This window comes from Cydia strobilella, chromosome 2 (assembly GCF_947568885.1).
Source record: "Cydia strobilella chromosome 2, ilCydStro3.1, whole genome shotgun sequence".
Taxonomy (NCBI): Eukaryota; Metazoa; Arthropoda; class Insecta; order Lepidoptera; family Tortricidae; genus Cydia; species Cydia strobilella.
In genome coordinates, this window is record NC_086042.1 from 1,614,091 (window position 1) to 1,630,527 (window position 16,437).

Here is a 16,437-nt window from a genome sequence, read left to right on the forward strand (position 1 = left end):
GATGTTTTTTTCTCATCGCTCGCACAAAGGACTACTGTACTCTAAAGTAGTGAGGTGGAAATCACTTACAAATATATATAAAAAGTTCTACCGTAAAAAAATGGAGGTGATATATTATTAGCCGGTACTGTAAATAGTCCCGCGAGATAACCTCGGTAGAGTTCGTTCCGCAACCGGAGCGTTCCCGAAAGAAGATTTCTCAGGATCCGCACAGAGCATTGCTGCGTTTTTAATGATCCGGTTTGCTTCTTTAACTAACTAATATAGCTGTTAGAAAGGGAGGCAAACAATGAACTTGAACTTATATCTTTGTAAACCAACACCAAGAAGGAGTTTCGGTCGAAGGGTGTCATGTCAAGTCAAGCGACTCCTTTCTTAAGTTGGCCCTTATTGGAAGGCCACATTTGGTTTTAAAGAGTCCCCAGCAAGCTCGGTTCTCCATACAAACGTATTTACGCTCTCATTTTAAAACGACTAGCGAGATTGCTCTGAAACTTTGTACTTACAATAGGATAAGGTATATCTATGTCTGTAATTAGTTTATGTAGCTTCGGATACCATAGTTAAAATAAGATATAAGCGGTTTTGACTTATTTACAATATTAGTGGTGGTAATTGCTATAACTGTTTCAAATTTTAGGTATCTATGTCAAACGGTCTCTGAGAAAAACGCATTTAACTGATTTGCAAGACCGAAGTGATCCCATAAGTGTTCCGTTTGTCAAAACAAAGTTTTGCATACAAAACTTTTTTTTGCTCTATTTCATTTGTTTTATAAACTGGAGCTATATAAACTAATTACAGGACTAGATATAGTAGATATACCTTCAAGTCATTGTATGTGCTAAGTGTAATTACAATCCAACAGTCATAGTTTTAAAATTACAAGGAAACTTAGTTTGTATGGGAAGGTGAAATTCGAACGGCATAGCCGCCGAAACCGTGAAGCCGTGAGGTCCCATTTAAAAGGCCCTAATTCACTAGCTTTCCTCGGTGTCATGCTTCAAAACTTGTATCACCGAATTAGACGTGTCACCAAATAATGCGAGTTTACCCTAGTTGCCCTGACACGTATGTGTATCAAAACCACCAGCCAAACACAAACTGGGACTTTAATATCTATTATGGCTATTAACAACGAGAGATTTGGGAGAGGTAGAAACGGGAGTTGGAAGGGGCAGACCTCGGCGGACTTTCTCTGATCAGATCGGGGAAATCCTGAAGAAAGGCCAGGTCAAGAGCACCCTAAACCGGCGAGCGTGTATGAGGAATGTTATGAAAGTGAAGGAAGCAAAAGAGGTATGTCAGGATCGTAGCAAGTGGAAATCCGTAGTCTCTGCCTACCCCTCCGGGAAATAGGCGTGATTATATGTATGTATGTATGTATGTATGGCTATTAAATTGAAATGGATCGATCGCTCGCGTTTATTGGTGCGGTGTCTTGTTAATTAGTATTATATCATCAACATCATCATCATGTCAGCCGATAGACGTCCACTGCTGGACATAGGCCTCCCCCAAGGCTCGCCACTCCGACCGATCCTGTGCCGCTCGCAACCACCGAATTCCCGCGACCTTCACCAGGTCGTCGCTCCATCTCGTTGGAGGCCTACCGGCAGTTCAGTTTTGAAGCATGACACCTAGGAAAGCTAGTGAATTAGGGCCTTTTAAGTATTATATACTTATTCTTAATTATTGTGATGTATACTAAGTCTTTTTCTAGGTGTTACTGTTGACTTAATGTTTAAATTAATATAATAATGCATGCTGTGATTGCCTGTAAGTGGGGGATCAATAAAAAATGTGCCCTTTTTGTAAGTTAATACTAGTATGTAAATTGTATCTTCTGTTGGTGATCCTAATAAACAAATAAATAAACAAATAAATGAATAAACACTCAAGATGCACTGCAAGTCGTATTCAAGATCGTATCATAAAAATAAATACAATTAAGATTTTAGGTGTAGAATCGACTTCTATTAGTTATGGATGGCTTTATCCACGTGATAAAATAAGTGTACATTTTTGATGATGCTCTAAAATATGCCCAAAAACTAAAACGGAAATGGGCCGGACATGTAGCACGACTGGCAGACGACCGATGGACCATAAGGGTGACATCGTGAAAAGGCCAAAGTGGGAAACGCGGTAACGGAAGACCATGAATGAGATGGGCGGACAAGATAGCTAATAGGACGAGAGAATAGCTGGTCCTAACTAGATGTGGATGCAAATAGAGCCCAAGATAGAGAAAACTGGGGAACTTTGGAGGAGAACCTTCACATGCGGAGGGGTTTTGCAGATTAAGTATTTTTCATAGTCTCAAAAAATCAAATTATAAATGTTAATCATAAGATAGAGTAAGTATTTTAGTTATGTAAAAATTGTAGTATTTTAGTTGGAAGAAATAAAAGCATTTTTATATTTATTTTTTATCCACGTGATAAAATAAGTGAAAATTTGTAACACCACACCAAGAGATGGACAGTGTCTTTATCTCGCTGCGTCGACTGTCATATCCTTACTGGGTGCAATCATTTTAGGGAAAATATTTAGGGTTCCGTTCCCAAAGGTTGGTTAGAGACCCTATTATTGTCCGTCTGTCTGTCTGTCACCAGGCTGTATCTCATGAATCGTTATAGCTAGACGGTTGAAATTTTCACAGATGTATTTCTGTTGCCGCTATAACAACAAATACTCAAAACATTAGATAATGGCGTGCGCGAGTCAGACTCGCATGTGGCCGGTTTTTTTAGTCTCTTTATGGTTTTAGTGGATCTGTACAGTTGCGTAGACTGAAGTGGGCAGTCGTCCAAACGGCCATGTAAACATTGCAAGACCATTGGACTTTGGTTGGCGGTGGATCGCGCTAAAGAATGTTGTTTTGCTGACATTAAATTTGTCGACTTAGAAATATTGCATTACTATTTATCATATATTAATTAGCCTTTGCCTGTGACTTCATGCGGATGGAAGTTATCATCTTCCTCGCGTTATCTCGGCATTTTGCCACGGCTCATGGGAGCCTGGGGTCCGCTTGACAACTAATCCTAAGAATTGACGTAGGCATTTTTACGAAAGCGACTGCCATCTGACCTTCCAACCCAGAGAGGGAACTTATTAGGATTAATCCGGTTTCCTCACGTTTTCCTTCACCGAAAAGCGACTGGTAAATATCAAATGATATTTCGTACAAAGTTCCGAAAAACTAATTGGCGTCTGTCACCAGGCTGTATCTCACGAACCGTGATAGCTAGACAGTTAAAATTTTCACAGATGATGTATTTGTATTGCCGCTATAACAACAAATACTAAAAACAGAATAAAATAAATATTTAAATGGGGCATACAACAAACGTGATATTTTCTGCCGTTTTTTTGCGTAATGGTACGGAACCCTTCGTGGGCGAGCCGGACTCGCACTTTGCCGATTTTTTTACATTGTAGGTAAGTACCTGTATACTTAGTCAAAATGTGTTCTCTGTTCCTGACTATAGTCCGATAAGAAATTTTAAAAAAATATTGAGGGCGCCATCACTTCCCACGTAACTGTCACATTTTTGACGTAAAATGCTAATACATGGCAACAATTTAGTATGGAATTTTCTTAGTTCCATTTTATTTAATTTCTACTATTTTATATCGCACTATATTAATTTTTAATTATTAATTTTTAATCGTAATTTTAGTATTATTTTTAATCAGAATTTAATCAATCTATTATTATGATCAATCAATCAAGTTTTAATGTCATGATTTATTTATTATTAATTTTAACAATTTTATTTTAATGCGTATTATAATTGTAACTGTTGTTTTGTTGTGTTATGCTTATTATGTATATGGACCAATGTTGTCTGCAATAAATGATAAATAAAAAATATACATACCTATTTGTCTAATAAACATGAAATAATACAGCATTCCCACTTTGTTTATTATTAAGTAAATACCTTATCACGTTGCATTAATGCCCATAATGCTTTGCTCAAGCTTTTCTTTTCTTAATTCTAAATCGGTTAATACTTAATCGAACAACTAGCATAGTCCAAAACGGGACAAGCCTAAAACGGAACGCTATCAAAAGGGCGCAACACCGAAACTCGAGTGTTGCCATATACTCTCTCTTCTCAACGATCTCGAAACACGAAAACCGCCGTCGCATCGCTCGCTCCGAAGCTTGAGCTCAAAAACCCAAAATCAAACCATACCAAGTGTCCAGCACAAATAGAAGATCGTCTGTCGACTCCAGCCTATGAGGTTGCTACATTCATCATCGAAGGAACAGGGGCCCCTGGAGACAGTCTAACACGTCATCAGGTTAGTCCCAAATTACGGTCTATGCTAGGCTATCAACTACATTTCCCCAACATACTTGTGTTTCGTGAATTGTGGGCACAGATCTCAATAAAGCAAAGTCCACAGTGTGTTCATTGATGCGAGTGAATGAAACCTTGGCCATTTTATGTAATTCTGCGTTGTACATCTATCGAACATCTTAACCAACTTATTTGTGAAAGGAAACAAGTTAAAATAGACCTTAAGGCACGGTAGTAAGGAGTTGGATGGCTCACAAATAAGTTGGGACATCTGGATGTGGACTTTGACTGTGATCAAAGTCCAATCAGGGCTGCCAAAAGCATTTATATTTATTTTATCCAAAAAAAATCCTCTAAGGTCATAGAGACCACCTTACATAGAGAACCTTACGGCAATATAATGAAATGTAGAGTTTGTTCAGAAAGAGAAGTCGTGGAATATATTGGGCGACTCTTCTTTTCCGAATTTTATTATTAATGTATTAATTTTTAAAATTGTGGACTGTATGGTTCCACGACTCTTTTCTTTTCGCACAGAGTCTAATGGGTAAGCCGAGCGGATGTTGTTTTCTTACTCTTACAATTAGTTTCGATTTCTATTGACGTAACATAGTAAGCAAGCGTACCAGCTATTCGTAGTGTAGCAATTCTTGTATATATGTATCTATCTATATATATATATTTCGGGGATCTCGGAAACGGCTCAAACGATTTTGACGAAATTTGCTATATGGGGGTTTTCGGGGGCGAAAAATCGATCTAGCTAGATCTTATCTCTGGGAAAACGCGCATTTTTGAGTTTTCATATGTTTTCCGAGCAAAGCTTGGTCTCCCAGATAATAAATGTAAAATGAAACAGTCGTCAACAGTTAAGAACATTGAGTAATAATCTTTAATCCGAACGGGAATTTTCTATGTTGAAACTCGCAGGAGAATTTTTTCATGATAGTTTCCAGAAATTTTCGGCAATTTTGAGTATGTTCTTCAGCTTGCTAATAATATAGAGTAGTATAACTTATATATAGTAGTGTGACTACTTAAAAAAAACACAAATAAATAAATAATAAATAAATAAATATTATAGGACATTCTTTCACAGATTGACTAAGTCCCACGGTAAGCCCAAGGAGGCTTGTGTTATGGGTACTCAGACATCATAGGCCTTTCAGTCTATTGCAGACTTAAATACATAGAAAATTACATATACATAGAAAACACCCATGACTCAGGAACAAATAGGTATCTGTGCTCATCAGCTCATCACATAAATAAATGCCCTTACCGGGATCCGAACCCAGGACCACCGGCTTCACAGGCAGGGTCACTACCCACTAGGCCAGACCGGTCGTCAAATCAAAAAATATTTCATAAAATAGTTTGATTTGTTCCCTAGTTGCTAGTAACAGTAAGCACAGTGACAACCCTAGGGCCATTTTAGTGTTAATAAGAATCTGTATAAAAGCTGATTGGTGTGAGCACGCGGTGACCGCGTGACATAACTTTCGAAGTGTTAGATTGAATGTGTCTTTACTCGTATTTTTTATATTTTCCGCTATATGAAACAATGGTGTCCTGGATATTTGATAAAGATAAAAGACAATTATTCGTGACAGCACATAATAAATAATAGTACTAGGTACAGAATAACATTTAAAATTTTCCGTTTTAAACACATATTAAATCACATTTATAATAGGTACCGCCGCGCACCGCTACGGAACGGACGCAGCTCGCGCTTGCGCCACCTAGCGGTCATATCTGTCGTGATAGACGCGTTTTGTTAGAGAGTGAACTTTCTGTACCTAGTATTATTATTTATTCTGTGGTATAATGAACATTAGTGTGAGAGAGGCAGACTAGAAATGAAAAAACCGGCCAAGTGCGAGTCGGACTCGCGTTCTAAGGGTTCCGTACATTACACAATTTAAACAATGTATTTTTTATGTGGAAATGTCTTTAAAAACCCGTAGGGGTCGGATCAAAAACTAAGTAATTACCCTACTCACGCTTGACTGCACATTTCTAATAGGTTTTCCTGTAATCTATAGGTACAGATCTATATTGTGTATTTTTTTCAAAATTTTAAACCCAGAAGTATCGGAGATAAAGGGGGGGAATGGTAATTTTTTGCCTATTTTCTTGCATAACTTCTAAACTGTTTATCTTAAAATTATAAAAAAATATATTTCCCACAATGAGCTCTTTTATTTAATATGTAACACGATATAGTTTGACAACATTTATTTTTAATTTTCTCATTTACCCCCCCAAAAGTGGCACCCGTGTTTAAAATTAATTTGTTTACGTTACATGTCCATCTTTGGGTCACAAACTTACATATATGTGTACCAAATTTCAATTTAATTGGTCCAGTAGTTTTGGAGAAAATAGGCTGTGACAGATGGACAGACAGACAGATAGACGCACTAGTGATCCTATAAGGGTTCCGTTTTTTTTCCTTTTGAGGTACGGAACCCTAAAAACACGTCACCACTCTGCTTCACGGCGGCTAGCGGTCGTTTAAATACAAAAACACGCTACGAACTGGAAAATACGAAAAACTAGAAGTATTCATTTTCAGCCTCATTTTCACCCATATAGGTTTGATCTGAAATCTTACTTAATAGAGCTCAAACGGTTTAATTGGTTGGTATTTAAATAATAAACTAATCATATATTAACACATTCACTGCCCCTAACGTACATGTGCGTTCACCGTCATACAAGTTTGTTCCTAGGCTACGCCCCCTGGCAGTGAATGCGTTAAAGAAAAAGTGACGAAGCCCTCCAGTGGCGCCTTTAGCTATGGCGGCTAACGCCTTGAACCACTAGCTCACCTCGCCACGGCGGAACCGATCCCAATTTCTCGACTATAATTATGCCATCTTAGAAATACTAGGCCGACTAGGTCTTTGACCAACTCAAAGGGCGAGCAGTATTTAAATACCTAAGTAACGAAACTGTTTTATGTAAGTATTTTCATGTCTCAGATTATGACGTCAGTGCAAACGTTACTTCGGTTGCAGAATAATCCTATTCCTAACCCTTTGTCTGCTAATGGACTCGACTCGAGGCGTCACGCTGGGCTGTATTTTCCATTACTTCGCTGTGAATGGTGTCGGTTACATTGGCTTGTATTTTTATTAAATTCTAGGAGTTCATTGTGCAGATATGGAGACTAATTATGGCGCTATTTATAAACGAGTCAAATCCAAAATCTTTGATAATCGGGTATCCTTATTTAAAAAAAACCGGCCAAGTGCGAGTCGGACTCGCGCACGAAGGGTTCCGTACCATTACGCAAAAACTGCAAAAAAATCACGTTTGTTGTATGGGACCCCACTTAAATATTTATTTTATTCTGTTTTTAGTATTTGTTGTTATAGCGGCAACAGAAATACATCTGTGAAAATTTCAACTGTCTATATAGCTATCACGGTTAATGAGATACAGCCTGGTGATAGACAGACGGACAGACAGACAGACGGACAGACGGACAGCGGAGTCTTAGTAATAGGGTCCTGTTTTTGCCCTTTAAAACAAAATTTGTGTCTAATAAAATGGACAGAAACAAAATTATACTAGCCAATATGAAAAAAAAAACTAAAATTTATTCTGGAAGCAGGCCTCAAGGGCTTTTTTCGCAAGTCAATACAATATTTACAGTGACATTGAAAATACATAGCAATATTTATAAATACAACAGTCAATGTTTTCCCAAAGAAACGGTCACGCCACCTACATGTGAGACTCCATCAGGAGCCGCGCCTTAGTCTTATCATAAGCTTTCCAAAGCTTCACAATACCACAGAATAAATAATAGTACTAGCTACAGAAGATTCACTCTTGCAAAACGCGTCTATTACGACAGAAATGACCGCTAGGTGACGCAAGCGCGAGCAGGCGTCCGTTCCGTAGCGGTGCGGGGCAACTACTATGGCTAGACACCAAAATTGGTGTGGGCCGCATGTACTTGTAGCGGCGCGACGAAATCGCGGAGTGAGCCACGCTTGACAAGAGTCACAAGTACCACCAAGGGCACCAAGGCTGCTAAGTAGAAACTCATGCATTTGCTCTCAGAAACCAATGTTAGGCGAAATGGATTTGCTAAAGATTACATGATATGATGTCATATCTATATCTACTGTTTCGTGAGGGTCTCTATTGTTTTCCATAGAGTTTTAAGTCAGTTTCAATCAAGAGTGAATAGGCTGTTACTGAACCGGTGAGCTCTATCTTAGGCCCTGTCTTCACTTTCCATCAGGTGTGACTAGGGCCAATCGCCGATCAGTTTATAATAAATAAAAAATAAAAAAATAAAATAATGTATTGTTTGTCCACATTTTCGTTAGTCATAATTGGGTTTTTCTCAGAAACGCGTAACTTTTCAGGATTGCCATAAAACAAACCTAACCTAACCTAACCTATCTAGGTACTTATAGGACCTTACGAAAATCCTGAAAAGTTAATGGTTTTAGAATTATGACAAATGATAATCTGACAATCATTATTACATTATGACTCAATAATTATGTCAAACAAAGAAACCCTGTTTCGTGAAGGTGGTTCATATTTTTAACCCTGACGATGACGCAAAAATAGGGATGTTATGTATTTGGCGCCAATAATAAATAATAATAATAAATAATAAATCTGTCTAATATGTATATGTCTAACATGTATATTTATATGTGTAATATGTGTATGTGTAATGTCTGTCTCTTCAACGAATTTACCGATTTCAATGCGGTTATTTTTAAAAGTGAAATCGAGTTCCTTATTTACTCTTGTGCTTAGCTATGTTTGATATAAATCGATCAAGCTGTTTGAAGAGTGGTCTTTTCCATAATGATGAACAGACATTAGTGGCAATTTTGTTTTGCATATAGCGTAGGCGGCTTTCAATAATTTTAATTTTAATATTGTCTTCGGTTACCGCGATAGTTACTCATCAAATAAAACTATTAAAACCCCTCCCTCCCCTTCCCTTCCTCAGTCACCCAATGACCACGAACGCTGTAAAGGGTTCAAAACCTCGGGATAAATTCAATATATGCGATATAATCCGTTTTTCATACCTATATTTAATTTAATAGTTAGGTAAGTTAAAAAAAACTTAGCGTAAGTACAGTTTTATTGTATTATTTGACGGCAAAATTGCGTTTCGATACGCTATTTAGAGGATACTAAAGACAGATTAGCCGGACAGTCAAGGCAAGGCCACGGGCGAAGGGCGTCGGCAAACAAGCTGTATTTGCCATCCACCCCGTGACGCGAACCGTGACCCTATTTATCACCCACCCACGGCATTAATCATGAGACATATAATTAAGAGAAAATTTGGAGTACTTTAAAATTTCACTGATACCTGTTAAATTAACAAATTAAAAATATGTTTTGTTTCTCAAGTCATGGACAGTATGGCAGACAGACAGTTCCGTACCCAAAGGTTAATAACGGGACTCATTACATTATAAGATAATTATCGCTTGTGACTGTACTAGTTAAACATCATCAGTCCATCTAACCATTCACTGCTTGCTATAAATATAAAAGTGTGAAATTAAAAGTTATTATTAGGTGGCGACCTCATTTGCGACTATCTTTAGGTACACTAAATACCTGTACAGAGTGTTAATAGGGTCGTACGGTTATTTGTGACTTTCCACTAGAGAAAGGTCCTTATGCTTTATGTGCCTTTCCATAAAAAAATGCATCAGGATCGATTTCTGAACGCCACATTTAGGTAGGCAGTAACAAATAATTTTAGCTATTTTGGAGTCTAATTCTTATATTAATACCAGTGGCTCTATGAGCTGTAGACAGTGTAGACCTCTCCCGTGGCCCCGCTATTCTGAAAAAAATCCAAAACCGGAATAAACCAAACATTTTCTATTACAATTAGGTAATGAACACTGAATACCGACCTTCACCAAGGAGTTTTGTCTGAAGAGTGCCAAGTTCCGGCGGTTCCGCAGGCGGGTCCCTGACACTGCGGGGTTGTCTGCATCGCAGCCATAATTGTGTGTTTTTAGTTTTAGTTTTGAGATATATTTTATAATAATATGTATGCTAGTTTTAGAGTATTCATCTATGGGCCAATAGTTGCCTGAAAATAAAGAATTAATTTAATTTCAGTGCAATGAAGCTGCTTACACAATTTCACGAAAATTGATTGAAAAATGCGATCTGTAGAGGAAATTAGCTGGGCAGGCGGAGATTCGAAAGCATTTTTGCCGAAACTGAAACGCCTCGAGGTTAATCAGGAAACTCAAAGTTACCGTACCGTACCGTACTATACCGTAATCCAGTAAAGGATTCGTCTCTCTCTCTCTCTCTCTTCTCTCCTGACCGATTTCGACCGCAGCGACTGCAAATTATGTTTAGGAGCGGGAACTGAGCTGGTCCGCCCAAAAAATGAAAGGATTCGTATCGAACACTGCTCGCCCTTAGAGTTAATCAAAGGCGCCTAGCCTTTCAAAGATAGGTAACGCCGTAGCCTGGTGGTCTAGTGGTCAGGACGTTAGCCGCGTAAGCTGAAGACGCGGGTTCGATTCCCGCCTCGGTCAACGGTGGAATTGGTCACTTTTTTTTAAATGTATTTTATCTATTTCAGTTTATAAGGTTTGGTACCGCCCAGACCAAACTGAAAAGTAACCGTTCGAAGGAACTAAAATGCCGGGCAGCTTACGGTAGTACTGTCCGCGCGCCAATTCCGTGCATTCGGAGGTCGAGGAAGTGGGGGGGGCGGGGGGGGGGGGGGGGCGCCGCACCCGTACGTACAAAATGACACCAGTCACTATCACTCTGTCATGACGCCCAACATTCCTAACACTCCTCAGCCGTGCACGGAATACTATCTTACCCAAATAACTTGTTATTACAATTAGATTTTGCCTCCAGTAATTTCACTATAATATTTAAGCTCAGTCACGTGTAAGGGGTTTGATAATAGGTACCACACTCGTATTACTCGTACCTATCCATAATTAGAGAAAGTAAACTTCCCTCTGAGAAAATTTTCTTGGCTTCGAATTGAAATTCTTTTTATTCTGTAAGTAGGTATAATATATTATTTCTGAGATTAGGTCATCTGTGTCAAGATTGTCAAAAACAAAAAAAAAATATTTAAACTGGTGCTGGCATGTGGCTCAATGCTTTCACAAATACGCCTGGATATTTTTTATATGCTCTCAGTTTCTTCCTAATTCAGAATAAAAGTATTGGCAGCATGTGAGTGAAGGCATGTAGAAAAAACCGGCCAAGTGCGAGTCGGACTCGCGTCCCAAGGGTTCCGTATATTACACAATTTAAACAATATATTTTTTATGTGATATGTGAGTGAAATGTCTTTAAAAAACCCGTAGGGGTCGGATCAAAAACTAAGTATTTAAGTCCGACTCACGCTTGCACGACTGCACATTTCTATTAGGTTTTCCTGTAATCTATAGGTTAAGATCTATTTTGTGTATTTTTTTTTAAATTTTAGACCCAGTAGTTTTGGAGATAAAGGGGGGGGGGTAATTTTTTGCCTATTTTCTTGAATAACTTCTAAATTGTTTATCCTAAAATTATAAAAAAAAAATTTGAGATTCAAACAAACTTATACACGGTGTTTCATGACCCACTGAAAACCTAAAAACAGTTTGTTCAGAATCGATAGGAGAATTAATTGCGCTATATTTTAATGGGCGTATTTTTTTTATCTTTTTTTATTATTTTTACATGCCAAGTCTAAGTTAGTAATGCAACAATATCAATAACTAGCATTTGACACGTTATTTGTCAATGAGCAACACCCTTAACTGGCCATTGGTAAACCTTATCTCGTTGCAGTAAGATATGCAAATGGTCAGTTAACAGTGTTTACGATGGTAACTAGCAATTGTTTGACGTCACTCAAACGACAAAGTATCTTGTGTAGAATTTACCAGTCGAATAGAATTGTTAAGAAAACTAAACAAGAGATTTTTTTTAATTTGTATCGGATTAAAGAATAAATACTCAAGATGAGTTCAAAATAAAAAAAATCTGTTGGGGTGTCTCAGGTTTTCATTGGCTCAAGTAACACCGTGTATATGTATACCAAATTTCATCTTAATTGGTCCAGTAGTTTCGGAGAAAATAGGCTGTGACAGACGGACAGACAGACAGACAGGGTTTTTTCCTTTTGAGGTACGGAACCCTAAAAAGTCGTACGAACAGATAGTAACGAATCGGCAGCGGTCAACTCAGTTGCCAATGATTCCTCGCACGCCTCACACGTCTAACAAATGCTGCCAAGGTTCAAGATCCGACTCAAGCACCACAGATAAATAGAAAAAGAAAATTAAAAACAAATGGGATAAGCGAACTTTTAACAGACGTTACCAAATTGAAAAGACGTGAAGTGACTTTTGTTTTTTTTTTTGTTCAGGTGTGATATTAGCTTTTAAGTTTAGTTTTGTAGTGTTGTGATTTTTTGTGTTTATTGAGCAATGGAAGAGCAAGGAGGTATGTAACTATTTTTTTTAAATCTTAATCAAAATAATTCTTTTTGGAACTGTTGCGCATCGGGTCAATAACGTTCGGGGAAAACCGACGTATTTTTCTGTGGACATTTGGATACATATTTCTAAGATTTTTATCATACAACTTTTAAGAAGTGGAAGGTTATAAGATGCCTATAAGGATAGAGTAAGAAAGTTAGACTTTAGAGTCCGTTTGTTTCATGATGTCATCGGAAAATATGTAATCTTAACTCATAGTAAAAAGTATATGAAGGGTACACGGAAAGAACATGTCTAGTCACTTTTTTCGGAAAATGAGAGTCATCTCAAAATGTAGAGCTCTTAATGAACTATTAGATATATCTTTTGCTACCACTATACCTATTACACAACTTTTTTTTTAACTAAAAAAGACCTGGTCACGGAATTACCATATATTTTGACATAGTTCCAAATTTTAAAACCGCGATTACTCAAAATGGTGACTAGGCATGATCTTTCCGTGTACCCTTCATATATATATTTTTATGTATACTTTTCATTAATATCAGCTTGGGATCACTCATTAAGCTTTAATTTCAATTAATTTAATGTAGTGTTTATTTTTAATGTTAAGCTTATATAAGTTCAACACAATAATTTATTGAATAATAAGAGCTTTTCGAATACGTATATAGTAGACTATTTATACTCTATACGAATACCAAAAGAAGTTAATAAAACTGTCTAAAAGTTACATTTTTTTGACTGCAAAGGATGACTCACGTTAGACCGGGCCGTGACCGGGCTGGAGCTTCCGGCGCTTCGTTTTCTATGGATAGCATCACGTGATCACCTGTCATGTCATAGAAAAGTAAGCGCCGGAAGCTCCGGCCCGGTCACGGCCCGGTCTAACGTGAGTCATCCTTAAAGGGGCCCACTGATTATATCCGTGGATTATGTCCGGAAATAAATGTATGTAATTTTCCGTTGTTACCAAAATACCACACGTTTTCGTAACTCAGAGAAAGATTTTCAGGACATATGGAGAAATTGCGCTTTACCTATTGCACAGAATCATCTTCTTCCTCGCGTTGTCTCGGCATTTTACCACGGCTCATAGGAGTCTAGGGTCCGCTTGGCAACTAATCCCAAGATTTAGCGTAGGCACTAGTTTTTACGAAAACAACTGCCATCTGACCTTCCAACCCAGAAGGTAAACTAGGCCTTATTGGGATTAGTCCGGTTTCCTCACGATGTTTTCCTTTACCGAAAAGCGACTGGTAAATATCAAACGATATTTCGTACATAAGTTCCGAAAAACTCATTGGTACGAGCCGGGGTTTGAACCCGCGACCTCTGGGTTCATGGATTGCATGTCGCACCCTCTTACCGCTAGGCCACCAGCGCTTCTATTGTACAGAATAGGTCACTCTATTTATCCACCAAACTTTATCGAAATCTGACGAAAATAAATCGACAACCAAATAAAAATTGGCTCATTAAATACTACTCTAATTACAATTGTTTTAATTTGGTATCTAAAGAATTAGAACGAATAGCTCAAGAAAATTTTAACCACAAAGCTTTTGCTCTTAAAATAACCTACCGATAAAAAAGGAGGTTAATGCTACTGCATTAATTAAAAGGAAAACAAAACAAAGCGACCGGATAAGATAAGTTGAAGGGTGTCAAAGACGGCGAGTTTGCTAAACTTTAAAATATAGATGCGTCATGATTTTATTTGCATTTGTTCTGTAGGGCCTACAGTGTAGGCAATGGAAAGTTGAGAGAATCAAGAGCTAAGAGTTGAGTCTTAGTAAGATGGCATATAGTCGAGAAATTGGGACCGGTTCCTCCGTAGCGGGGTGGCCTAGGGGTTCAAGGCGTTAGTCCGGATTGCTAAAGACGCCAGTCCGGCCTTCACCATTGGAGGGCTTCGTCACTTTTTCTTTAATACATATATTAAATAATACAAATAATATATTGTATTAATTTAATACATGTATTAATTATTAAGATGTCATAACATCTATTTCAGTTTATAATCATGAGCTAGTTTTAAACGGCACCCTTATAAGCTAGTAACATTTTTCAGTCCTTGACTATGATCGTTAACTTTTATTGTATTGTCTACTAAAGAGGTATTTTATTCTGGAATGTGATTGACACAGATGGAATACCTATAAATGTCGGGTTTCGTAAAATCGTAAATAGTAATCTTTTAGGCAAAAAAAGTATCATTTTTAATAATTTATCAGTATCATTTTCTTTAGGTTAAAGAGCAACACGAGGGCACCGACTGTACATAACTACCTACCATTTTATAGGGTTCCGTATTCAACTAGGAACGTCCGTGTTTGTCTGCCCGTCTATCCATCCACGCTGTCAAAGAAGTAAAATTTAAATTTATCCTCCTGAGACCCAGAAGAAGTTGTTTTGTTTAAAACTGTGTTGTTCATGAAATAAAACGTTGTTGTTCTTTCTCTGTTGTTATTAAAAAGTTCAGAATAGCTTGCAGAGTATGTACAAAAATTACAGTGTACGTAGGGTCTCAGGAGGTTAGGATAACTCCCCTACCTTGATTTGCTTTGCAACATTTGTAGATATATTAAGATGAGATGTTTCCTTGAACTTAGGTCAATATTACGCGAAACTCTGCGTAGGGGGCGCCAGGGCGCCACTACCACAATCTAAGGGTCTATCGCGAAACAAGAAAATGGAAATTCCGTTATATCTGTCACTCTGCATATTCGAGCGATAAAGAGGCAGATAGCGAAATTTCGGATTCGCGTTTCCCGGTAGGTCCTCTGTAAACAAACCGCCTTGATGCATCAATGTCATATTTTATTATCTCTGAAAACTTGTCAAAAACCTGTAAAAAGGCTAGTGCTGCACTCTGGTGGCAGAACATTGCAGTAATATCCCCTATTTAGATTCACGAATCCCCTTATAGGTAAAAGTTATAAAAGTTATTCACAATATAATAGTTCAAGGGTTACAAATAAAAATACATAACAGTCGATAGATAAGCGTTTTACGCGTTAATAAGTACATTTGGGGCATTTTCTATGAAAAGGGACCTTATTGTCGATGGCGCTTACGCCGCATAGCGTCGCGCGGCATTGTATTTATATCGGAGCATCGTTAATAATGGTATAAGCGCTATCGACAATAAGGTCCCTTTTTATAGAAAATACCACATTTTATTGAGAGCGCTACACTCAATGTGTTCGCACCTGGCTGTTGTAAGTCCGCACTTAAACACTGCACTTTAAGGTTCACTTTCCTGTCACTAAGCACTGTTACTTTTACTATTCCTACACTTCACTGTATCACTGTATCACTTTATTTTTGGTTTCTGATTTGACATTGGAAACTGTTTGACTCTATTGTTTCAGGAAAACACACTGTTAGCTAGTTTGCATTTAAAAAAAACCCTAAAAAGACATTGTGTTGAGATTTAAAATGCCGCATAATTGTACATACTCTAAATTAGTTAATGAATTGATCGCTAGATGTCTTTTTAGGTTTTTTTTAATGCAAACTAGGTAACGGTGTGTTTTCCTGAAACAATGGAGTCAAACAGTTTCCAATGTCAAATCAGTAACCAAAAATAAAGTGACAGTGATACAGTGAAGTGTAGGAAT

General features: G+C 37.7%; 1 protein-coding gene across 1 annotated transcript in view; it reads left to right on the plus strand.

The window, feature by feature from the left end:
• The first annotated feature begins 12,534 nt into the window (after window positions 1-12,534).
• LOC134755391 (synaptic vesicle glycoprotein 2C-like) overlaps window positions 12,535-16,437 on the plus strand; it is a 45,886-nt gene continuing 41,983 nt past the window's right edge. Inside the window, exon 1 of the mRNA XM_063691946.1 lies at window positions 12,535-12,812. Within this exon, the coding sequence (XP_063548016.1) occupies window positions 12,797-12,812 (16 nt within the window). The 5' untranslated portion in view covers window positions 12,535-12,796. The remainder of the gene's footprint in view (window positions 12,813-16,437) is intronic.